The sequence below is a fragment of the Conger conger genome, chromosome 11, assembly GCF_963514075.1.
Source record: "Conger conger chromosome 11, fConCon1.1, whole genome shotgun sequence".
Classification (NCBI taxonomy): domain Eukaryota; kingdom Metazoa; phylum Chordata; class Actinopteri; order Anguilliformes; family Congridae; genus Conger; species Conger conger.
Window position 1 is genome coordinate 32,093,372 of NC_083770.1, and position 25,744 is coordinate 32,119,115.

Below are 25,744 nucleotides of genomic sequence, written 5' to 3' on the forward strand. Positions count from 1 at the left end.
ATGAAAAAATGTAGGAACGGCGAGTGCAGGTTTTGTTACAGAGGCTGATTGACCACACATGTCACAGCGAACGTGTCCTGATGCTGACCCAAGCTGCTCTCTTGGCTCACCAGCCAGACTGCGGAGGCGGGCGGGGTCAGGCTAAATAAGCATTTCCCCAGTGTTCATAAATCTATTCTCTGTGACAAGAGGGGACACTAAGTCTACAAATGACTAAGCAACCCTATTTTTTTTACCAATGGGAATGCCCCTAATCATTCATTCCATCTCTGTAAGGCTAATCTGGGATATCCTACATACAACTATGTATTTTTTTAGGTGAAAGGGGTCTGTGTCATCTTGAACAGTTTATTCATATGTACTGCCAAGAGCAACATAAGATCTGTATAAATGTGTTGTGTGTCTTGGCCATAGCCAAAAGTTTGATCAGTGAAATGTGATCAAACAACTTCAGAGGTAAACATTTGGTTTGGTTCCAGCTGCATACTTCCTCGGTATTGGTTAAATACTTCACTCAAATACAAATGCGTAAATGAGATTTATTGGTTTTAAATGGACCGACATGCCTTTTTCCTATACACTCAACATAACTAATCATATTACAACAAATTGCATGTAGTGTGTTTTCTCACTGATCTATTCTCTCAACAAGATTCTGATTCAATCAAGCATTTGCAAAACTTGGCAGCTACTTTTGCTTAAAAAAACGTCGGCCCTGGGGCGCAGCAATAGAAGCACTTTGAAAAAACGCTTTTAGTGCAAAAAAAGGGTTAAAAATGGAGCGAGGAAAACTCACTCCAAACTGTAATTTGAAGAAAGAGAACAAAGAAATCAGAGCGTATAAAACCCCCTGCAAGACATCTCCCGTCACTCACTGGCTCCACTTCAGGCTGTTCGCGCCCTCCACTTGTTGCCCTGAAGGTGGTCTCTCTTACTCAAGCGTTATTCTGCGAGCAGGCTCAACCAAAGGATGATGCGAGCTCCACAGCTTCTCTCCGGTGCTTTAGCACTGCATCTCTTCCTTTTCATACATTCTGTGCCAGTGCCTGAAAGAAAGAACACCAACAGGTACAAAGCGGTGAGTGAATCACAGTATTCCACGAGTTTTGCAGTTGCCTCATTATTAAGTAGCATATTTGTAAGCTATCTGCTTCTTGTGCATTCTGCTTCCTTTACGCGTCAAAACACTTGAATGATTCACTGTGGTCATATGCGGTCCATAGACTTTCATTTTTTTATCCTGACGTGCCTAGACTGGTTTCACTCTTTAAACAAATAGTAGGCTATGTTAAAAGGGTTGATTGTAATATCGACCAATTTAGCACTTGCATTGGGGACTATTTTTAAGCATGAATGAATCACCAAATAACTGGACACGGAGTATAGGCTATGCTACTTTCTGGTCGTAAATAGGCTTCACATTAAACTTGTGAACGCACTAAAGATGCGTAAGATTGTCAGAGGTGCAATTCGATTATGAAAACGTCTTATCAGTGGAGCCCAGAGTGATCACCCAGAACAACAGGGGTTTTCCGCATGTCTGCTGTACTACGGGTTTTTTTTTTCATTCATAGTATTAGGCTACGAAGTAACTGCAGCACGAGCATCTAAGCCATCCAAATTTGAAGAGAGTCGCGGCTAAATGGTTCTAAGCATGTGATGTTTTCTTTACGAGGGACGCATACCACAACACCCCCCTGTATTGACGGGACACCCGAAACAGTCTACAGTACAAAGGAAGCCAACAAAAACGAGGCTATGGGGGAAATACTTAGCGGTTACCGAGGCGGTAAGAACGAGGGTTCATCCAATGGAAATGGAGAAACGCATATGAAGCAATGAAACATACATTTTATCATTTAGCAAACTTTTCAGTGCAAAATCAACTCTGAAATAGTAGCCCCATTTTAACTCACTCAGATTGCATGTGATCCATAATGGACTCAAACTCTGTTAGAGCTGATTTAACACCGAAGCTCTGTTCACGTCAATGGAGTACTGAAATGACCTCTAAAGTGATGGAAAGGCAATCGCTGAGAGCACAAAAAATGAAGATCACTGTCAATCTTTGTTGGTTTATTTCATGTCTGACATGGTGTGTTGAAAGGAAGCATTCTCTCAGGTAACACACCTGGCTGGGCACAGTGGAGGTCATTGGGTCTCTTAGAGTTATTGCCAGTGGGCAAGAAGCTTTAATAACACTCCTTGTAATCAGTTTTTCCCTTCCCAATATCACACACACACTACACAACTATCTGTCATTATGAATGGGGGAGAACTTTTCTTGAACTACAATCCCTTTAACATAGTTGCCTTAATTTGATCAATATATTTGGCTTCAGTGGTCTAAAGTGATTATTATTTAGTGTAATGAGCTGTACTGTTGGTTTAACACCTAAATTGAGACAACTTTTTAAAAGATCTGTTGAACTGTACATAGATTAAACCCAAAATCTGGCATTTCAGAATTATAAAGTTGATATCTCAAGACTGTAATTTCAACAGATGGTGCCCATAATGCCAAGCACCCTGCTTTTCATGGCATCGCAAAAAAATAAGTTCCCTTTTTAACAACAGACAAGCACAGGGGCCCAGCCCTGCAGGGGGCATTTCTACATACCTGGGTGTTACACACAGGATTAGGCGTATGCAGATGTCGTCATGGCCCATTCTGTTACTGGTACTGATGGGATCCACACCAGCAGGTTCACCATTTTGGAAAAATGAAGCCGTGTGTTTTGTCTTCGTGATTTTGACTCGGAGAGTCTAATCTGCACTGTAGTCAATTTGTTCCCCAGTGTTGACAAAAGAGAGAGCGGGAGAGATTATGCAGGCAGGGACAAGTCTGTCTCTCTGTGGCATCTGGAGAAGAGATACACAAAGCGTCTATTCGCTGATGCAGGGAAAATGGAGGGAAAACGATAACTGGTGCGTATCAGGAGACCCCCACCTCTACCCCCACAAGAAAAGAAATTGCATACCTCCTCATCTTCTTTTTCTTTTTCATACTTCCTGCTAAGAAATGCTTGCCAAAAAAATTAGACCAGAGACCAGAAATGAAATGGCAGATAGTTTTTTTTCCATAAACATCCATGTGCTCAAATTGCCTGCTACCTAAGTAGTTCATCTGACCTTGGCTGTTTTATAGTCTGGAAGAACTGGGCGATCAGAAATATATAGATGTATTTCAATGCCTGTATTCTTTATTTTTTGACTAGTTACGAATGACCAAGGCTATTTGTTGGCTTGTCACATCATATTGGTCAGTTTGTCACAGACCACGGGCCACATCACTTAACTGAGTACAGGTGTGACACACCGTCAAATAACTCTTGTTTTGCAACGGAAAAAGGAGAAAAATGGGTGTTCTTGTAAAAAACTTGGTAGAGGAAAGATACTGTAGGTGCTCTTGGAACATGAGCAAAATAATTGTGAAACAAAACTGAGATGGCATTCCAGGCACTCCAAAAGTATAAAAGGAAGGGAAAATATGAATTGAAACGCTTTTTTGTAATAGCTATAACATTAAAACACTTTTGGTGACATTTTCTATGTCGGTGATACTACACCTGCACTTCTTTCTTCAAGCCCCGATGAAAACCAACCTGTGGTGAAAACATGTTGTCTTTTCTTATGTCCTGTAGTTTTTCATGTTATACTGTAGCCATTTCTAATGAATCTTTTCCCTTCCTTTTGTAATTTTGGTGTGCCTGGAGCACCATCTCAATGTTGTTTCAACTCTCGTTTTTCACCATGTTGTATGCAAAGCAAATGCAGGAAACAAAAGCAAAAGACAATGAGAAAGCGCAGTGAGGGTCTGTTGCAGTCAGGTGCCATGAATTAGGTCTTATTGTGTAACTTTTTGATGCTCGAGAGATTTGCTCTTTTTTCATAAAGCAGTATTGCAATCAAGCAGTTGAATAATACTTTTGTCATATGCTATTGTTTCAGGAGGATTGGATAATATTTCGTACAGATTTAAATGCAAGTTAAGAAAGTGATAATAATGCTGAAAGCAAGGAAGGTTGAATTAGTAGAAGCATACAGTATGCAGTTGTGGATTGCTCAAACATAGACTATACCCCTTTGAGAAATCCTAGAGATCAGAATCTGATCTAATTAGTAATTTCTGAACAAGCAGATACCTGTAGGTAATTACAGTTTAGGTTCTAGCATGCTAATGTAATCTGTGGTAGAAAGAAAAAAATAAAATAGCTGACAATATCATTCTTGTACTTTTTTCTAGGAAGGGAAGATTATTTATGATTGCATTTACAGTATGCTACAAATATTACAAGCAGTCTGTGTTCCAAGTTCTCAGTAGCCAAATTTGGAATCGATAAATTACTTTGTCCTGATGCAGCCTACAGCTAGTGGAGGAAAGTTTATTATGTGACGGATGTTGTGTTTCATACAAGTTTATTGTTTCTGTGAAATATGATGTCTAAGACTTTCATAATTTTATTTATCCCAATCAGAGGAACTGATTAAGAATGGGCTCAGCAGGGCTTACCAGTTTTGATGGTTGACTGATTGTGAGCTGATGTGTGTTGGTGGGGATCAAACGAAACACGAGAGAATGAGGCGAGTCCAACAATGTCATTTGGTTCTGTACAGTAAGTCACTCAACACAGGTCATGTAAAGTGAGGGTCATATTTTTTGGCATAGGCCCCAAAAAAGTGGAGAGGAGAAGGCTGAACCTCGCTTAAGAAGTGCTTGTTGGTGGAAGCATAAGACTAAACACTCGAAGGACTGAAGCATATCTTTAACTACTTTGCTTTGCTGATGGTGACTGATTTATTGGCTTAAGGGGATGAAGAGGTTGCAAACAAGATTTTTGTTGACAGAGCATCCATCAGCTGCAGCTATCTTCCAGCTCATCAGCTAAACTAGCCTTCTTGTTCCAGTAATAAGTAATAAGTATCTTCCCTCTGCATAATCAGTTGGTGCTTACATCCACCAAGCCATGCATGTCTCCTCTGGGTTTTAGCAAGTAAATATTTATCCAAGACAGATTTCCTCCATCATTGACACTCTTCATCTGTAGTGGAGTTTACTTTGTCTGCAAAGGGTAGCTTAGTGTTCAACTAGCAAGAATGCAAGTTTAGCATTTTTTGCTCTGTGGAAAAATAATGTATACATCTTGATTTGTGTGATAAAACTGAGTACAAATTATCAGGGAAAAAAGGCTCAGTGAAGCCCAAGATTAGGGATATATTTTTTAACATTAAGAATTAAGTAAAAAAAAAAAAGAAAAAAAAAAAAAAAAAAAAGAAATAAAATTGAAACTGCCCTTCAGACTCCCAATATCAATGTGTCCAAGAGCAAGGTGTTAACACAGGATTTGTATGCAGAAAAAGAGAGCCGAAACACAGGAAAAAATACACAGCATTCTATAACCGCAAATATTCTGAGGTCTTTTTTATGCTTGCAATGGGCGATAATTCAGACTTGAACCACAAAATAATTACTCATGTTTCTTTGAGCCAATCATCTTTGGTGTCTGACATTTAGGTTGTTTTTAGATCATAATATTTACACAGCTGTTGGTAGCAGTGCAAGATTCAAAGACAAATCATCTAATTTGAATGAACATTCAATGTTAGGCTCTAGGTAGTTTTTTTGACAATGCATTTGATTTTTGTGCTTGCCATCTTTGTATTGCACTGTAGGCAATTAAACTGAAACATAAAAAAAAAATATTGCACACAGGTAAAAATAAGGCTAGCAGTATTGAGCAAAGTTCCTGGCCATGTATGATTGTGTTACACGGTGAGAGAAGCCTGCAGAGAAGCGTGGAGGCACCCTGCATAGGCATGTTGGCTCCCCTCTGTGAATACCATTCTGTCAGATTTTCCAGCGTCCCTCAGACACCTTGCCATGTTGTATGGAGAAGCTAAATGTGCCTCTACATGAAACAAAAGTTACCCCCTGCCTCCTGACATACACACACCACATGCACACACAATACATAGGTGGGGTGGGCCACAGAGTTTGCCTCCCCGCCTAAAAATATAATATATAAATCATACACCTGTCATTGTTTGAAATCAATATGATTCAATACAATTGTGGAGTGATTGGACTTTTATTGGCCAGTAACCAGCTCCATGTATGAAACTGCAGTCTTTCAATTGGCAGTATGTTTCACTAATACTGGATCACTCCATTATGGTATCCTTCCGTGCAGCAGGATACACAGATTTTTTGGCTTTATTTTACAGCCCATTAGTTACCTAGTATTTACTGGCTAAGTCCACGGCTACTTGTGTGTAATTATTAGGTAACTACTTTCGATTTCAGTGGTAAGTACTATGAACTAAATCAGTAAGTACCATATGTAAGTATTATGTAAATACATTTTACACTATGTTCCATAGTGCTTGCCTCTGAAATGGAAATTGTTATCTAGTGAATACCTTGTACTTACCCAGTAAATACTAGATAGTTAACGGGCTGTAAAGTATTTTTTTGGTATTAGTCCCTTGTACGGGAAGTGTCATGGCTGTGGCCAGCCTCCTTAAATAGCTGCAGTAGCAGTACTACTTCTTTCCTTTCTGGGCACGTTCCGTATTGTTGGTAAGAGCTCTGTGTTTCATAGCTTGGAGCAGCTAGCTATCTAGAATGCTCTGCCGTCACTCCACTTGTTTTGGCTTGTGCCATTTGGAGTGCTGTTTCTTACCACGGGCAACACAGGACTGGTTACCCTGTGTTGCGGCACTGACGGCTTAGTTTTGTCTATGTTTCCACTGGAAACGTCCTAGTTAGTGTTTGGGGGCCGTGCATACCCCAGCAAGATAAGGAAATTCTGTTGCCTTGCTCCATCCTCACGACAAGAGTGAATTCTAGGAGTCACCAGGTGCATCACATGTTTTTATCTCTCACAGGGCACTGCCACCTTGCCAACTTGTGAGTTCCATGGTGAACAAGCTATGCTGCTTTGGTAGCTCAATGAGTGGTGACCACGATAAGCACACACACCATCCTGTATGCTCACATAATAAAGCTGAAAGCTAATACATGTGTTTGAGTGATTTCCACTTCCTACACCCTAGTCTGAATAAGCAATGACATGTGGTAGTTACTACAGCGCATATAATACAGTGGTTATAGCTGTATGTTTTATGCTAATTTACCACCGTTACATAGATAGTTTAGCTCAGAACAGTTTACTGCTGTGAGTGGAAATTAAATTGGCATCTGTGCTGATTCGATCTGTAACACTGTCGTGTTAAACTGAGTGTGTTATGCCTTCTTAATTATCTTTCACACGTGCAAGAATCTGTCTGAATAGAACGTATAAGTCACCTTAGGCTAAGTCTATTACGCCCTCCTTTCTTAAAGGGGAAGTGCGTTTTAGAGCCACACTCAAGTTATTTATTCTCAGTTGGTTACAGCCATGGTTACAGCTTGCCTGTTTACCCTGATTTACCTTGATTTACCCTGATGTGTGAGCACCTTGTAAATGACCATCAAAAGACAATATTTTATGTAGGCTATAGGTAGATTTTTACACACACACACACACACACACACACACACACATTACACAATGTCATCAGCAGTTCTTCACACATACAGTAGGCTACAGTTGCACTCCTGCATTGAACACTAATAATACCTATGGTTAGCTAGATTCCTAACCATAAATCATAAACTAAAAATAGTAAATTAGTCAAATTACACCACAGACAAGACTAATAATAAGTATTTTACCATATAGCTAATCTGCAGTCTGTCAACCAAAATTTGAGTCTTACCATTGATTATTGTCAAGTCTTCATCTTCATGAACTCTTGAACTCAACTGCTGCTAGCTGGAATGGCCAGAATGCCGCAAGCAAGTACACCTAGCTTTGAACAGCAAAGCTGTTTCACCAATGCTTTGGCACCTTGCAGAGTGTCGGCAACCTCTGGGCTTCCTGTGTCAGCTATGTGAGATCGAGAGCATGGTGCAGCACAGTGTTGTAGAGATGATCCTGGCAGTCAAGTCATCGGTATGGTCTGAGGGCAGCCATTATGTTTGAGCCTTGGTCTGTAACCCAATCCACTTTATTGAGCACAGTAATGTCTAGCCCGTATTCTGTTATTCGCAGTCTGATTATTTCTCTCCTGATACTCCCACCCTGGTGGAAACACTGCTGTTTTCAACACTTTGCTGATCAGTTTGAATGACTGTGTTACAAAATGGCAAGTGATTGTCATGTAGCTTAATTTGTGATAATCTTCTGTGGTCATTCCAATTGTATTCACTAAAAATATAATTTAGCTACTGAATCAACTGCTTTCGTGTCTCTGTGACCAGCTTGTGGCACCATCTAGACACATACTGTTGCAAAGATATAAGACTGTTTTGTTCCATTGCAGGAGAGGGTTTCGTCAAGTTAGCTCAAGAACTCATTAATTAGGATGTACTTGCATGAACTGACCTGAGCACTTTCAACTTCTAGTGAGAACCAACCTACTCTCTCAGGTTCATGGGGCTCTGTGGCACCCAGACCCGCAGTCATTCCAGCTGTTAGCCTGGCCCCTGAGAGGTGCTGGTGGAATGGCTTATGACTTTGTGGTTAGGAAATTGCATGTTCCCTCCATCAACATGTCCTACCAGATACGGTGGCATATTTTTTTGCTCCACATTCTACAAGGGGCTTTGCCACCTTTTGGGCCTAGAGGTGTCTGCCTTGCTGACATTTGCACCTCAGCCCGTTGGGCATCATCTAGCAACTTCACCAGGCATTATTGAGATTATGTCACCCATACCAGTGTTGGGGCTTTCTCCACCTCCTACTCGTAGAGGAAGCATCCTAGCAGTGACCACTCTGAGGTAAGCCCTATGCCCTTTCTTTTGTTTTGGGTCTGCTCAAGTGGCTCATGCCATCACCATGATTGATCTGGTATTGTGATACCATAATGGTATGAGCCAGATTTACTTCAGGAAAGTGAACAACTAGCCTAGCTGAATGGTAATGTCATCTTCAGCTAATTAGAGGAGCTTGCCACCAGAAATGGGTAATGTAAAAATCTTGTATTTCTTCCATGTAGATCAGGAAGAATGGTGTCAGTGGGAGCCATTTTGTTGTCACTGGAGTTTGTGTAGAACCCGGCCTGGCTTGAGGACCATCGCTATAACCCATGGCTTTATGAAACAGGCCTTGGAGAGTAACTAATCCATAACTGCAATTTGCAGTCTTCATTAGATAATGCAACTGATAAATATCCCACTCACAGAGCAGTGTTGAAGCAACGTTGTTTTTACCTGCTTGTTTAACATAATGCTAAACTGGTAGACTATTTTATTCTCTATTCTCACATACTTTTTCATCATTTATCAGTACATTATTTTTTTTGTCGCAGATATTTTGATTAAGCCAAATGGCATTGATAAGTCCATTTACAATTTGTATAATACTATTCTGACCACTGTTGTAGGGATGTTTTGTCATTTTTGTAGGCAATGCAAGCAGTCAGTGAAGCGAGGCAGGGCAGAAAGGGGTTTTATTGAGGTGTGTCCTCTGTACCCTCTGTACACACACTGTGGAAAAATGAAACATAAGGAAATGGGTGTAAGCTATTTCATAGGTCACATCAGGGTCATCTACAGCATGCAAACTAATGGAAGAAGAAAATAGAAATGCAAGCAGACTCCCTTACCAGCACTCATCCAACCCCCAAACACTTCCTCACCCCTTATCTGAGGTGAAGTTGCCTGTCTCACCACCCCACCTGCAAATAAATCTTGGGGATACACTGCAGGCTCACACAAACATACACACACACGCACACACACAGATCCTCTTCACTGATAGGACCTTCAGACACTTATCACATTAAGAAACGGCCTGAAAATCACACGGTGCACAAGGTTCATTATCTCGAAAGAAAAATAATGCTTGTTCAGGACAAAAGCATCGGGCTGATGTTGGATTCTGTGAAGCACTGTGCCAAAAATCTCTTATCGTGGTTTCCTCATCGTGCACCAGATCATGTGAAAACATGATTTCCTTCTGCAGTGTAGCCTGGGAGCAGGCCCAGTTACCCAAGGCAACCGGTGTGAGGGGAAAAAAAAACCTGTCAGCAAACCCAGACACAAGGCAGGATCAGGCCAGGCACTGCAAGCAGTTCTGGAGAGACCGCCACAAATCACTGGTCTGATCCAAAAAAAAAGTAATCCCATCTAATAAACTACTGTTAGGTGTGGACTATGTTTATATCTGTCACAAGTGTTTCAAGTTATTTATTATTTTTTAATTTGGAAAGGCACCAATGTAATTGGCCCTGGAGTTGCTTTATAAGATTTTGAAACAAGGCAAGGGTAGCCATCTCTTGGCATGCTCTGTTCCCTCAAGCACGTATTACTCTCAATCAAGGAGACACATGGGGTACAGGCGAGGACATCACCCCAGTCATATCTCACTTTTTCAACTGTTAAAGCCACAGTTTAAGCTCTTGGGTCATGTTTTTGGTTTGACATTTGACCTTCGACAGTACTTCCTTGGTTCAAGTATCTTAACAAAGAAACAGAGACTGCTTGCACTAACCTAGTTACTATGCAGCTGCATCTGCTCCCTGCTGTTCTCAATTTTCTTTTGGCAAAAATGATCTAAATGGCCAATTTACTATGCAGTACACTTTTGGAATTGTATACATACATATACATCAAATGTGATGAAAAATGAGAAGAGCAACACATGCTATTGTCAAAGGAGCTTTCTGCGGCTAAAGCTTCCCTTCCCTGTATCAGCTGTTTCAATAGATTCTTAGAGCAATAAATTGTGCCAGGACCTGTTCCCTGTTTATTGCAAGTGGGGTGGCTGCCATTACCTACAAACTGTCAAACTTGGAAACAGCTTTTAGATGAATAGATATAAATATAATAAATATGACATTATTTAGAGCTTTCCTTACTATCGGTTTACGTTGGTTTTTAGATTGCTGTGGTGTAAACTGTTATTTGACACTCACTGGCTTTAGATGGAGTGGCATGGATGTTGTGTAGTTTAAAGCCATTTGCAAATGAGAAAGTTTTGGATGTCATATCAAGGAAAGTTCTTGTATTCTTGATGGTATAGTCAGCTGCACTGGTTAATGGACAGTGAAAGGAAAAGCTAGTTTTAGTGATGAGATGGAAAAACAATAGCGATTGGGGGAATGAAAAGTAGTGAACGAATCTCCAAACTTCCAAAGAACTGGGAATTGCTGAAAGGAAAGTTCTAGATTACCTCTATGGAGCAAGACCTTGTAATTTAGTCTACCTTGCATTAGTTTTGTCTAAATAGAAACATAACTTGTGTGCGTGTGTCCACATGTGTAGGGGGAGGATGGGGGAAAACTGGTGTTGGGATAAGTGGTGGGGGTGTTTTTCCACAACAAAGAAATTGTAGCACCTTTGACTGGTTGCTGAATGATACATTTGAGGCCTGAAGAGCTCCAGTTAGATTGTCTGGGATCGCTAATCCTGAACGCTGTCTGAGAGGCGCGTTCCCCAGCTGTGGAAATGGGTTGCAAGTCAGATGTAATAAGCAGGATAAATGTGCCTCTGATGGAAATAAACCCAATGCCCTCTCCTAACTTGATCTTGATGTGAGGAGGATCATGGTGCAAAAAATGTGAAAGGCATAACTCATGGCGAGAGGCATCTCAGGTCACCGCCGCATTCCTTGAGTCCTGCCGGGATACGTTCAACAGGCCCTGCAGCTCTGCAACAGACCCCGCTGTGTGTGATCACAAGACACACCTGAGGGCCGTCTCTCTCGCACGATCAGACTATACCAGTTGTTTAAAAAGAAAAAGCAGTTTCATATTGTTTTCATGATCATCATCGCATCATCCTCGCATATCTAGTGGCGAGCCAAGGTTTTACTGCCCACAAAACAAACAAACCTTGGCACCAAATGTATGCTTCAACGATGAGTGAGGGAGAAGAGAACAAAATGGGGGAAGAAGGAGAAATGTGAGGGGGGGTCCTCTGCCCATATTGCTCACTGTGCAAATATGGTGCATGGTTGAAAGAGCTGATTAAAGAGGAGATTGAGTCATTGGGAGAAAGCCATTGGGGGAAAAGTTAGCTCAGGCTGTGTGCCCTTTACCCTCGAATACACACCACAGACAGTCTGACTCAAAAAAACAATCTTTTTTTTTTTTTTTATCAATATCCTGGCTTTTCTGATGTTGGATATTCTCATGTCTAAACCACCGCTCTACTAATTATGTGCTTTATTTATTAACGAAGCCTGGGGAATGTTAAGTGAAGGCTGCATCAAATGAGGATTTTCTTCTCTCATATTTTTGCTTTATCGGCATTATAATATGTCTATATTACAGGAAGGGTGGATGCATCGTTTGAAGCATTTAGGAGGAAAAAAGATAGAAGCAAACCGCTAAACAAAGTTTATGAAATTTTACCTTGGTCTGTAGATAATTGGCACACAGTAACAAATAAAATATTACGTAGAGCCCTTCTTCATTTCTCTTCCCAGCCAATTAGCATTTCCTCTATGCTGCGTGGCGGAAATGAGCTCTAATAGCATGAGAGATTGCCGGGATCCTGTGTGCTCTCTACCAGTTTACATATTCACTTGAAATGAGGGAGACCTCTAGTGTGGTCTGTAAGGGCCAGATGAAGAGAAACTGTTTACATGCATTTCCCCCCTTGCATGCAATGTCTTTTGTGTTTTCTTTTTTTCAATTTAGCCACAAATCAAAAAAGAAATTTTTTAACCATCCCCTATGCATGCTCTTACTGTCTCTTGTGCCTGGTTTCTGTGCATTAGGGATGGCTACAGAAGTCCCAGCACTACACCCTGAAAAAGAAGGGCAAGACAGCCCACCCGCAGGACACACTGAAGGGGACCACTTGGATCAAGGGGGGTGCTGCGATGGCATACCCGCAAAAGAACAGCACCGAGTTCTGGAACCGCCCCCGCTGCGGCGTCCCGGACTACCCTGCCAATAAGAAGGCCGTGTACGGCAAACGACTGCGGCAGAAACGATTTGTGCTGTTCGGTGGCCGCTGGGAGAAGATGGATCTCACCTATAAGTAAGACAGTACTGATAGAGTATGCATATAAACAAGAAATATAATGGTGATGTGTTGCTGCTTTTCAGGATTTCCATTCAAGCATCTGCAGTACATTGCAATAGCTATATTTACCGGCTATGTGGTGCCATACCTTTCCATTACTGTGAATGCTGTGAAGAACAATAATAACCCCTGAGGCTCATTTCCACTGGCGAGAAAGAGCTATCAGGGCAGCCGTGTTTATTTTGTACAGTAGAGCAGCCAACAAAGACGATCTGCAGGAGGTAGTGTTTTTTCTTTGTTACATGAATGAAGGGGGAGAAGTGTAAATCTCTCTCGACTGATCCCCCCTTTTCCCCCTGATGCGATATTCCTCTGCTTGGACCACCCAGCGTTGCCTCACATTGTGAGGAAATGGTCCTTTGTTCTGGGGCCAAAAATTCATAAAAGAGTGAACCTTGGTGTGGAGCACAACATTTTTTTTTCACTGTTAGATATAGGGTTTCATTATTACAGTCATTATTATTACATTTATTTCGCTGACACCTTGGACCAAATACAAATTAGGTCATGTTCCCCAGTGTGTTATCTCTTTTTTTCTGAAGTGGCATTTGCTTCTCAGTGCTGCTATTTTGCTGTGGAGAGCCAGTAGTGTATTCATTAATTAACTTAGGCTCACAAAATGGTTCCATGCTTTGTTTTTTTTTAATGGGACTTCTTTTTTCCCTTTCTATCCTCTCAATATGTGTCTGCCTCTCCTCAAGTTTGTTTTATTTAGCAGGTAATATAAAGTTATTCTGCTTTCTCCCTGTCAGATTTCTCCTGCAGGCATCTGCTTCGTCCTTAAATTAGCCTCCACATCTGCCCTCTTTTTTCTTTCCCCTCCTTCATTTGCCTCTCTCGACCTCTGCAGCTGTCTGGAGTTTGTTAGTCTCACTCCATTCTTTTTTTGCTAAAATCCTGGAGGGTAAATCTTCTCCTTGGACTCACTTGTGCCTCGTTATGTAGTATCCTCAGGATTCATCCCTTTTTAACACCGCAATCAAAGCAACTACATGTCAAGGCTTTGACAGTTTTTTTTTCATCTTGATTAAATTATTGTCTTTGTTGGTCTCCTCACTAACCCTCTCCATCTTCTTCAACTCATACAGGACTGTTGCATTCCCAAGTCATACACTTAAACATGTAATACATGTTATAGTATCTCATTCTTTCTGTAGAATTTCAGAAATCATCAAAAACTTAAAAAAGCAGAACTTAAATTGGGGACAATGCAGTCTTTTTTGGTTTCTTTGATGGACACATTTCCAGCAAGTATTACATGGTTACACAGTCTTGTATTAAGTTACCCTTTGTCATCTCCTAAGGACACACCTCTAAGCAACACTTATGCATTTCCTCAACTCTCTAATTTTGCAAGTATTGACACTTAGCTGGCATCGATGCTTGTACCCTTCTAATAAACCATACTTCTTATTTTTGGTTTAAACACAAATTATTTTAAATACAATGATTTTACCTGAACAATGTTAAGTTGCTTGCTTCCTGTTTTATTGAAAAAAATTGCACACACAAACACACACACACGCAGACATGCTCACCTGCGAAGGTACAAGGCACTTACAAGCTTAATGACTGAACCACTTCTCTACAGTACTACCACAGGGCTTACTCTCTTCCCCTAATGGCATAATTTGAACTTTAAGCCTTTAGTTCGTAACTTGGAAGTATGCAGCAACAGTAGAAAACTGCTGTTTCTGTACCAGCTTTCCTGAAAACAAGTGTACCATGCTTGAATAAGCATGCTCATGGAATTTATTTTGGACTTTGTTATAATAAGCTTATGCGATGTGTTACTTGTCACAAAATGATATTCCAAACATTTTGGTTCCCCACACATTTTTGTCATGATGCTTTCATGTAAGACATTTTTTTTATGTCTTCTGCAATAGAGAAGGGAAGGCGCTCTCTGTCGTTTTTAGCAGCGGCTGATGCTGAAAGAGCGATTGACAGTGGGTGTTTTTTCAGAGCCCAAGAACCCTGTCCAGAGATACTCTGTGCAGAGTTATTTGTGAGTTATCAGTAAACTGCCCCCCCACCTATGTCATATGCCCCAGTTATATTTTTCCAAAGCAACACAATGCTCTTCGCTGTATAATCGTTGTTGAAAGAAATCCTCTGACAGAGGAAGGAAAAAAAGCCACAAGCTAATAAGAGTGTGGAAACCTCAAGACGATAAATCTGTCCTAGCATGTATCGTCGGAGGGAATGAGCAAAAGATGGGGTTAGCTGGCGTCATTCCCGTGTTCAGGCTTGCAAGTCCTTCAACAACCCTTCGCCACCCCCAACCACCTTAATTACGATCTCCCCATTGAATAGATGGATACTGAAATTGATAGGCATAGAGTCTGGTATCCTGGCACCATCCAGAATGCCCCAGGTGGTATATGACTTTGTCTCAGTGGGGATCTGGAAAACCGCAGTGTCTTACATAAATTCACACATTCTCACAGAACCCAGGGGCCCAGAGCAGATGAATATGGAGACAGTGAAAGAAGCATGTCATTGTTTCCACATGCATTTGAGACTTGTGATCCTTGCTTTCAGAAATCCAAGTTAGAGTATGCACATTAAGCTTATATAGCTTAGCCTTTTAACAACGTCTGTTACAATTTTCGTGAAATGCGTTTTGATAAGGTATTGCGATCTGCCAGTGAAAACTCTTGCAAATCGCTTTTGTGAAACGTGCCCCAGGTCCTCAGAAAAAATGAGTGGCCTTCTGTGGTCTTCTGTTGTAAAATGTTTCACTGCCAAACTGTCAAAACTGCTTAGTTGTCACACCTCATGATTCACCATACATTGAGGCAATAGTTTTTTCATGCATAAATACGGTAAAATGAGATTAAAAGATTTATAATTGTTGTTTGTTACCAGGGTTTAAGCTGCGCCCTTAATGAAGTTCCCTATTGAATTGAATTCCGTAATTGTTTTTCCTTTGTAGTAAAATTGCTCATAATCCAAAGTGAGGTCATTCACAATGAATGGAAGATTTTTTTATTGTTACTACCATTCATTTATATGAGTGTTATGGCTATGGCTAATGCTAGCAATTGACATGTCTCTTATCAAGGTATTTCTGGTTTAAGATGTATGACCGTGCATGACTCACATAGTATAGACCTGATCTCCAGCAGCTGCCGCTTTAGCAGGGAGACTAGAGGCAAATGACTTTTTTTAAATGACAGTTTAACCGACTGAGAGAGTCTCATTTGTGTCGTCTTTCTATTCTTTATCTGAAATCCCTGAGAAATGATAGTTTTGTCTGCTTGAGCCCTCCAGCTATACTAAGTAGTGCAGGCTGGGAATGAACAAGCCATTGACAGCCCCTTTAGAGCTCATCGCAAGGGATAAAGTGAAGACACAGGACTTACACAGCACTAGGATTATCCTGAATCAACCCCTGGAGACCAGAGGGTTCTTGAGCACTGTACTGAGCAGGGCGCTCACCTGCAAGTCTGTCACAACAACAGAGGATCATGGGTCTTTTCAGGACTGAAAAGAGATGAGAGGTCATAGGAGTGCACTGTTGGTGGTCTCGAATGTTTGTGTGTGTCTGTCTCAGGATCGAACGCTTCCCCTGGCAGATGAGCGAGGACAAGGTCCGTCGTGTCATGATGGAGGCCCTTCGGGTGTGGAGCGAAATCACCCCGCTCACTTTCACCGAGATCAGGAGTGGGAAAGCTGACATACTCATTGACTTCACAAGGTAAAGGCATGGGATTCGATTTTGAATTATAATTAGATTCTACATCTAATATGCCAGTAGAATATTATGTTGTGTAAATTGTTGACTGATATTCAATCAAACATGGCTCTCTTCTAAACAGTTGATGTTATGAGTTGCAGGTGCTTGCCTCTTTAACATTTGTCTTCCACAATGTATCTAATTATCTAATGTGAAGTCCACAACAATATAATTAGAACCAGTTTATTAATTTATCAGGACAAGCACTTGAAATCCATGGGATTAGAAGGGGACTAGTGGCATGATATTTCTTCATACAGTTATAGTAAGGTCATTGTTACAACAACAATAATAGTCAGTACTAAAAGCTATACTATTCAACACACTGTCCACTGAATTTTAAAGAGCCTATGTAAAACCTGGACTCAAGGGTATTTGTGTAAGTGGTATGCATGTGAATTTAATATTGTTTCTGGGCCTTAAGTGCCTAAAGTATGCCTCCTGGCCTGGCCTCCTGCCACATTTTAATAACGCAGTAAGCAGAGGTTTCTATCTCAGTGCACAAACACAAAACCTTTTTTTGAGCGTAGGAGGTTTAAAATGATGTCAGATGGGGGAGCCTAAAGCTGTACTGTTCAAAACTTTAGTCCCTAAAAACAGCTGAAGAGAGGACCAAGAATGTATGATCCATGGCCAAAGCCACTAACATAAAACAGTGGGTATTATATCTGTATTGTGGTGTAACCCGCAGGTGCATAATTATGACAAACTCTGCGGTAAGTAGTTAACTTGATGATGTCATATAATGTATACTGTATATCAATACTTGTGGTTTTTTTCTGTTACTAAGGCTCAAGGCCTTTTTGAAACATTGCAAAGCAAGACTTGTTTTTGGCTATTTAGTATTTCTTGCTATTGGTACAATTAAAACAGCAGCCAGTAATCTGCATTTCTTGGCACAAGCAAGTTCCCTACATGTTTAATGTTCTTGTTTTACACTTTTTAGCTTATGTTAGTTCTTATCTCTCTGTTTTATACAACAGAGGACAATGTGCATACAAATTGCATTAAGCATCTGTGGGTTACTGCATGGCCCACTTCCCCGCCATTAAATGCGGTCTAGTGGCTACTATTTAGTGGCTACACTGTGCCACTCTTATGTAGCTAGTGAAGAGCTTTCAGGGACGTCTTAGTTACAGTACCATGAAAAAGTATTTGAATACTTTAGATTTCCTTTATTATATGTGTTGCACTAAATGGTTTCAGATCATTAGACAAATGTAATATTAGAAGAGCTCTACTCAATTCCACATCCTGGCATTTGCTTCAACTGTGCACTACCCCACCTCATTTCATTAATTAGCTTAATATCTTGAACCAAGCAGTTAAAATATTAAGTGAAATCATGTGGTGTTGTGCACAGTAGGAGCAAATACCTGCATACACTGTGGCCCACAGGATGTTGAGTAGCGCTGTATTAGACAAAGGGAAGCAGAGTAAACACAAAAAATGTTTTTTACATTTTTAGTTAATTTATTCAATTAAACATTATCAAAGTTATCAAAGTGCTGTGGTGGTGCACAGCTAAAGCAACAGACCTTGATGCAGGCATCAATTTGTTGCAGTTGCACACATAGGACCACGGTTCAATCCTGAACAAATGGCCATTATTGAAGCAACAACAAATTCTGTTCTGTACCAGAACATTCTTAGGGGGAATATCTTTTCATCTGTCTGTCAGCTGAAGTGTAATTGGGTTATGCAGCAAAACAATGATCCAAAAACGCAAAAGCAAATCCACATCTGAGTGGCTGAAAATAAACAAAATTCAAGTTTTGGAGTGGCCTAGTCAAAGTCCTGACTTGAACCCAATAGAGATGCTATGGCAAGATGAGTTGAAGAAATTGAAGCAGTTACAAGGAAGAGTGGGATAAAATTCTACCACAGCAATGTGAAGCACTGATATGAAATTATATGAAGGGTTCGGTTGCAGTCATTGCTGCCGTTATTAAGTTTAAAGGGGGAAATTACTTTCACATGGGTGCTATGGATGTTTGATAATTTTCTTTCATTAAATAAATGAAATAATAATTTAAAAAATGTGTTTTAAACTGTGTATACTCAGGTTCCCTTTGTCTAATATTACATTTTATATAAAGATCGGAAACCATTCAGTGTGACAAATAAACAATAATAGAGGAAATCAGGAATGAGCACAGCGCTATTATTAAATTAGATTTAGACCTGTCCGTTTCCACTCAACTTGGGTTGTAGATATACCATAAACACTTAATGTTTCTACCTCATGCAGAAAAGGCATAGAAAAACTGCATCAGGCATTCATAGTGTTTTTCATTACTGATGCCTAGATCCAGATCTGAGAAATGGAGAAGTCAGCTTAAATTATATTGCTGGGGGGATAAAGCACTGGAATGAAGGTTTAAGAGAAGCAGATGTTGAGAATGTTTTCCATAGCTAATGAAGCCGCTCCTTGTTACAAAAGCCTTTGCACACACTGGCTGCATTGTTTGAGAAAAGCTACATGCAGACAACAGTGAACATGAAGGATCCATATCATACAGAGTGGAAAAAAACTGCTCTAACAAAGAGGCAATAATGTTTTCACTGTCTGCTTTTTTCTGTGAGACGCTGCTTTTCCTTATCCCCGTCACAAAGATTCGGAATCACCAGTTGTGCCTCTCAAATAAGCACTGTGCCACCCACACAGGGAGCCCTGTCGCTGATGCACATACATGGCTCCTGCACATTTGCCAGTGACCCAAATCAATATTTGCCACACTACAAACCACACAGGTATTACAAGATATGTAGTGGCAGTCTGAGGACAGGCACATCTATCACCAATCACTCTGGTAGCCTGTGGATGCCTGGTGCATTGTTCAAAGTCATGCTGCACTAATCTGGGGTGTCCTGGCTCACATGAGCTAAACATACCACTGGCAAGATAAATATGTGCCAATAGTGTCAGTTGCTGTGAATTCTCTACTCACCCTTGTTTTTCAGAATAACAGTCTCATGGCTCTGAATATCCTACACAACGCCATTAATCAATCAGTGTTAGTGCAACTCAGGTCTCTGTTATTCATTATTACTAAAGTAGCTCACGTTACCTAATGGCAGGTGATTACGAGTGTAACACAGTTCAGGAGGCCCAAGTTTACCCAAAGCATCAAGTAGTGTTTTGTATGGAATGCGCTGAAACCCACAAGGAAATTTATGTGTGTAGCCTAACATGGCATCTGCGTAATGGTGGAGTCAGCTCACACCTGTGGGGTCCTGGTTGCAGCATCAAAACTGTACGGCACACCCTACACGCTCTGCAAGCTGTCTTCCTTAAGGCTAATCCTTAGACTTGGGTACATGCCAATCCTCCTACTCACTCTGTCACCCCCCAAGCAATTCTCATCTCTGATCAAGATATCGCCATGTCAGAAATGTACACTGCCATAGCCTGTGAAGTTCATTTTTAACTCTATGATAGCAAATGTAAAACAGGTTTTTTCATGGAGTACATGACTTCTGATTTTCTGATTTATCTTTTGTTTTGGATCATGTGTACATTAGGTACTGGCACGGGGACAACTTGCCCTTTGATGGCCCGGGGGGAATTCTGGCTCATGCTTTCTTTCCAAGGACACACCGGGCCGGAGACATCCATTTTGACTACGATGAAGCCTGGACTGTGGGCAACAACATGGGTGAATGCAGAAAAATGCACTCCAGTCATAACAGTCATCTTCAACAGCACTTATTCAATGTTTTTGTTGTTTGGTGTCCTTTTCCAGGGGCCTGTTCCACAAAGATAACTGCACTGAGTAAAACCAGAACCCTGCCCACATCTCAAACATGGACTGTAAAAATATCTGATCCAGGTTTTACTTTGTGCAGCTATCCGGCTAGGAATCCTGCTTTGTGGAACAGGCCCAAGGAGTGTTTGGCAGCCACCATTTTCCCGTGAAGTTCAAGGGATATTTATTCGTTTTCCCCTATTGGCATTATGCTTTTCAGAAAAACTATTGTTAAAAAAAATTTACCATAACAAAAACATTGTGATTCATTGATGTAGCACTTTTACCCAACCATCACATTTTCACATTAATCTCCATCATGCAGGATGGGCTTGACTTAACCCTTCCCTTCTCTAACAGGTACGGACCTTCTCCAGGTGGCAGCCCATGAGTTTGGTCATGTTCTGGGCTTGCAACACTCATTGGTCCCTGGCGCAGTGATGTCCCCCTTCTACAGCTTTTCCTACCCACTGGAGCTAAGTGAAGATGACAAGCAGGGCATCCAGTACCTGTATGGCCCACGGAAGCCCTCTGTGCCTATCAGCACTGAGACCAATGAGATCCCTATTCCCATGGTGAGCACAGCACCACTCTGCCCCTTAAGGGGCATTCACACAGGCTTCAGTCAAACTTACCCAACACCAGAGTCTTGCATTGCTTGATTTGTAGCTTTGACAAGCATTTGGAAATTGCAAAACAAAAGAGGAATACCGCATCAGCCGAAAATCCACACAAAAACGTAAAAATAGAGGATTGCACGCACCTCACCTCAAGTTCAATTATTTTTTTACCTTATATCAGAAGGAAGTCATGCTATTTTCCTGTTTATGAATGTGGAAATATCTAAAGCACTTATAAAGTGCAATGGCGATAGTGTGGTGCATATAAGGCAAGGACAGTAAAACAAAGAGATTGGTTGACTATGCACACTTTGGGAACAAAAGTTTTGTGCAACCGGCCCAAATTGACAGATGCTGCTGCAATTGAATGGGTGGAGGCACATAGTTTGTGTGATGATGACAAAAGAATAACTGGAGCATATCTCACTCTCTCCCTCTCCCTCTCCCTCTCTCTCTCTCTGCACCTGAAGCCCAATGCCTGCCATACAGACTTTGATGCAGTCTCCATGATCCGAGGGGAGCTTTTCTTCTTCAAGTCGCGCTATGTGTGGCGCATCCGGGACGGACAGCTGCAGGACGGTTACCCAGCCCTCGCGTCCCGCCACTGGAGGGGCATTCCCGACAGCATTGACGCCGCCTTTGAAGACAAATCTGGGAATATCTGGTTCTTTCAAGGTAGGTTCAGGGAATCTGCAGGCTGGATTGTGGTTTGTGGCTCCCTCTGGGAGCACAAGATCAGACAGGCATTGAGATAAAAATGGAAGGAAAAACGCAAACAGTAGACAGTGTCCTACTTAGCTTGTTTGTGCAGTGAAACATTGCGCTCTGAACCATATATTATAATTTTATGGTGAATTAAAGTAGCTGAAATAAAAATGTCTGAATGCATAGCCTTTTCCAGCTAACTGTACCTCTGCCCTCTGTAACATGCAACACTGTCAACAATCAATGCACATTCTCGGTCCTGTAATCCCAGCTTTCACTCCAGGGCCAGCCATTGACCTGATTTCCAGGACGGTCCAATTGCCATTTAGCAGCTCTCTTGATGGGAGAGGGAGGGAAATTCTACAACAGTGTAGTATTCTTAATGCAGCTTGAGTGAAAACCAACTGATTTTTTAATTTGAATCACGTATTTATATTATGACAACTAGATCCCTGTTCTTCCCACCACTGCAGTTTTTTATTTACTACCCCACATCTGCAATCATGCAAAGCTTGACATTGAGTGACAAAAGCATATAAAGATATATACTTTTCACTTTATTAGCATCGCCTCCTTTCAGCTGCTCCTCCCATGACTAATGTATGGTATATAAAAACAGGCTCTGTAAAAAATTAGGTTACTAGGGGAGGTGCTCCTAGCCCCGAGAAGGCCCTCAATCGTGACTGTCTGGGCAGGTACAGCTTAATCTCCCAGGGCTTTCCCTTGACCTCTTCGGTGGGTTTTCACATCCAGCTGTGTTGTGTTAATGAGCGACATGCTGGGGCAAGGCTCCCGGGCCGCCCCCTCCATCAGGAGACTCACAGCACCTTTATTTATCTTTGCAGAAAAAAATTAGCCTTTTGTTCCCCCCGCACAGAAGTATGCAAGCCGACACCTGCGCTTGCTCACTCGCAGGCTTCAGAGACTCAGTGCAGGCCAGTGCCATCAAAACATCCCCCCAGAGACAGACAGTGTCGGGGAAAATGGTGCTCTCTTTCAAATACTAACTGCATATATTGTATGTCACAAATAGCAATTCTTTTTTACAGTTTCAATTAACCAGAGTTACTATTCAGCCAAGCAAAAACCTAACTTTTGGCCACAGTCTATTGGCACATTGATGATGTGATCAGGACAGTAGGAGGCATTACGTTTATGCAGTATGTCTAAATATACAGTATGCCTTTTTTTATGCATTTTTTAAGCTAATCAAATTAAGGCACTTTATTAAATCATGTATTTCATCCAGTTGTTATTGGCAAAATAATGACTTAATAAAATATAAAGAAGCTGGTCCAGCAGCTGTGTGAATACAGTAGGTTTGAGCAGCTTTGATTGTGCCTCTGTGATCTTCAGCATTCTGAGGGCACTTCACACTCATGTGTGCTCTCCCGCATGCAGGCCACAACTACTGGGTGTTTGACGCGGAGAAGCAGATCACAGGGCCAGATTCAGTGCAGAGCCTGGGTCTACCTGTCTCCAACATCCAAGCTGCACTCATGTGGGGTGAGGACAAGAGCCAGAAGATCTATCTCTTCAAGTCCGGGAGCTACTGGCGTTTCAACCCCCAGGATAACAAGGTGGACACGGTGTACCCCCGAAACATGCAAGACTGGAGGGGCATCCCCAACAACATTGATGGTGCCTTCCAGGACCAATATGGTGAGCATGTCTAATTGAGCTGGGATAGTCCAGCCCAAGTCAGTCAGGCCCTCGTGCTTTGAGAGCAGATCAGCACCAACAGCTGGTCCCATGTAGCTTGACATTGATTTGATATTTTTAGTATTCCTAAAATTAGTTTCTTCTGTTTGTAGAAGTTGCATAAACCCAACAGGACTTTGTGGTATTTTGTTTGGTCACTATTGTCCTGTTTGTTATATCCAAGCAGTCATGTGTCAACAATGTTAAAACTAACATCTGTGATACAGTAATCAGTACCCCAATATCATTTTTATTGAATGGAAAGGGTTACTTTCCCTTAAAATAATACACAGTAGACTATATTTAACAATATCATGTAATTGTCACCCTGTTTTACAGGCTTTGCCCACTTCCTCAGCGGAAAGCAGTATTGGAAGTTTGACCCTGTGGGAGTAAAGGCACTGGATGGATATCCACGCTATGTTGGAATGGATTTTTTCAATTGTCACGAGTCTTAATCTTTGATTAGGCTACCACTGGTGTTGAAGATCAGTGTCACACAAAGCTGGCTGGGTGAAATATATGACACAGCCTCTTTCATTCTTGTGAATGATTGACACAGATTCTATCATTAGGCTATATTCAACATCCTGTGAATTTCAAGCAACATTGTCTAAGGATCTCCACTGTTGATTTTTAATGCTTTTGCTGCCCCACTTTTTCATTCTGCAAACCCTTTTCTAAACTCAGTAGCAGACACAACATTCAACAGGCACTCTCACGTTATATTGATTTAAACACATTTTTTACACTAAACGTAGACATTAATTATCAGCTTGTTTTGCAAGTTAGAAACCTAATTGTACGTTAATAGTACGTGTTCATTTTAATTGCGTGTCTATATTTCTTCCAAACTTATTTATCTTGGCTTTATGCTGGAACAACAATTTGGACATAAGGTAACAGAACTAATAACTTCTCAGGAAAAAATTTTCAACTCAGTGTTTGGACTTTCTGTGCAGCTATATTCTTATTTATTTGTGCCCATCATGGTTATATTTTAGTGACTGGAACAGCACTGCATGTAAATCAGCAACATCAATGAATACAAAGGATGCATTCCAGTGATAGATAGGGTTCCTTTGAAAAGACCTAATTCATTCAACAACAGAACATGTAATAAGTGTATATTTTCATTTTCTTAATATTTGGAATGCCATTTGTAATCATAGTATTTACAACCCCAAACACACCTTTAATAAGTGATATGCACACTAGTACAACATTTAGATACTGTCTGGATCTTCCTCAGGGCTCATTGACGTATTATCTCAGTGTGATTTTTTTATACAGATGTAATCGTAGGGCCTTGCCATCCCTGCCCAATGTCTTTTCTTTCGGAGAACATGGGCCAGCATACATATCTCCTGGGTGTAAGCAACCAGTTGCTGCTGCTTTTCATTTTCAGGTCAACTTGCTGGAGGTACTGTAGGCAGTCATTGCTCTGAAGCAAGTATACTTCATACACAGCTACTAGCAGGGGACTTGCATTAGGAGTGGAGAGGCGAGGAATGATTATTTGACACTACACTACCTCCTTCAGCGCGTCTATGCACAAATATATACCACCCTGCAGGGCTGCTGGTCATAGTTGGGACATATGGTCAGGATTTCATACCATAGCATGGAGCAACCAGCTACATTGTTAATGTGTGCTTTAACAGGATGCACCATGGAAACCCCTTTCAAAACTGAACACTTTTTAACAAGCTTCTGGCACAGAACGGCAGATTACAGTGAAAAAAAGAAGTGTTCCGTCAGTTGTGTAGTGTGTACATTTCAGAGGACCTGTGTGATAGTGTGCAACCCTCCCAAACTGACAAATAATGTTGCAGCAATGGTGTGGTCCTACAGCTGCAATTAAGCATTCCAAATTGTGGTGAAAATTCCAGAATATACACATTAACACTTTGAAGAATTCCACTGAAGATATCACAGCATACCTTTGGATAGACTCACACCTGTATTGCTGTTTCATTCCTTAAAATACAACTACAAATGTAGCAGCACAAACATGTAGCTCATAGCTACAATAGGGCCCACCTTCTCTGGACTATGGTTGCAGGCGGCTTAACGCTTTGGTGCTTTTTAAATGAAGCACTTAACAAATAAAGGTGCTAAAACACATGATGCTCCCAGATTTAAA

At 41.1% G+C, this 25,744-nt stretch overlaps 1 protein-coding gene across 1 annotated transcript in view; it reads left to right on the forward strand.

Annotated features, from left to right (window-relative positions):
* The first annotated feature begins 865 nt into the window (after positions 1 to 865).
* Positions 866 to 25,744, forward strand: part of LOC133139950 (stromelysin-3-like) — a 32,358-nt gene continuing 7,479 nt past the window's right edge. Inside the window, exons 1-9 of the mRNA XM_061259440.1 lie at positions 866 to 1,078; positions 12,771 to 13,036; positions 16,641 to 16,784; positions 20,349 to 20,482; positions 20,933 to 21,147; positions 21,663 to 21,867; positions 23,299 to 23,559; positions 23,938 to 24,042; positions 24,892 to 24,899. Coding sequence (XP_061115424.1) covers positions 971 to 1,078; positions 12,771 to 13,036; positions 16,641 to 16,784; positions 20,349 to 20,482; positions 20,933 to 21,147; positions 21,663 to 21,867; positions 23,299 to 23,559; positions 23,938 to 24,042; positions 24,892 to 24,899 — 1,446 coding nt within the window. The 5' untranslated portion in view covers positions 866 to 970. The remainder of the gene's footprint in view (positions 1,079 to 12,770; positions 13,037 to 16,640; positions 16,785 to 20,348; positions 20,483 to 20,932; positions 21,148 to 21,662; positions 21,868 to 23,298; positions 23,560 to 23,937; positions 24,043 to 24,891; positions 24,900 to 25,744) is intronic.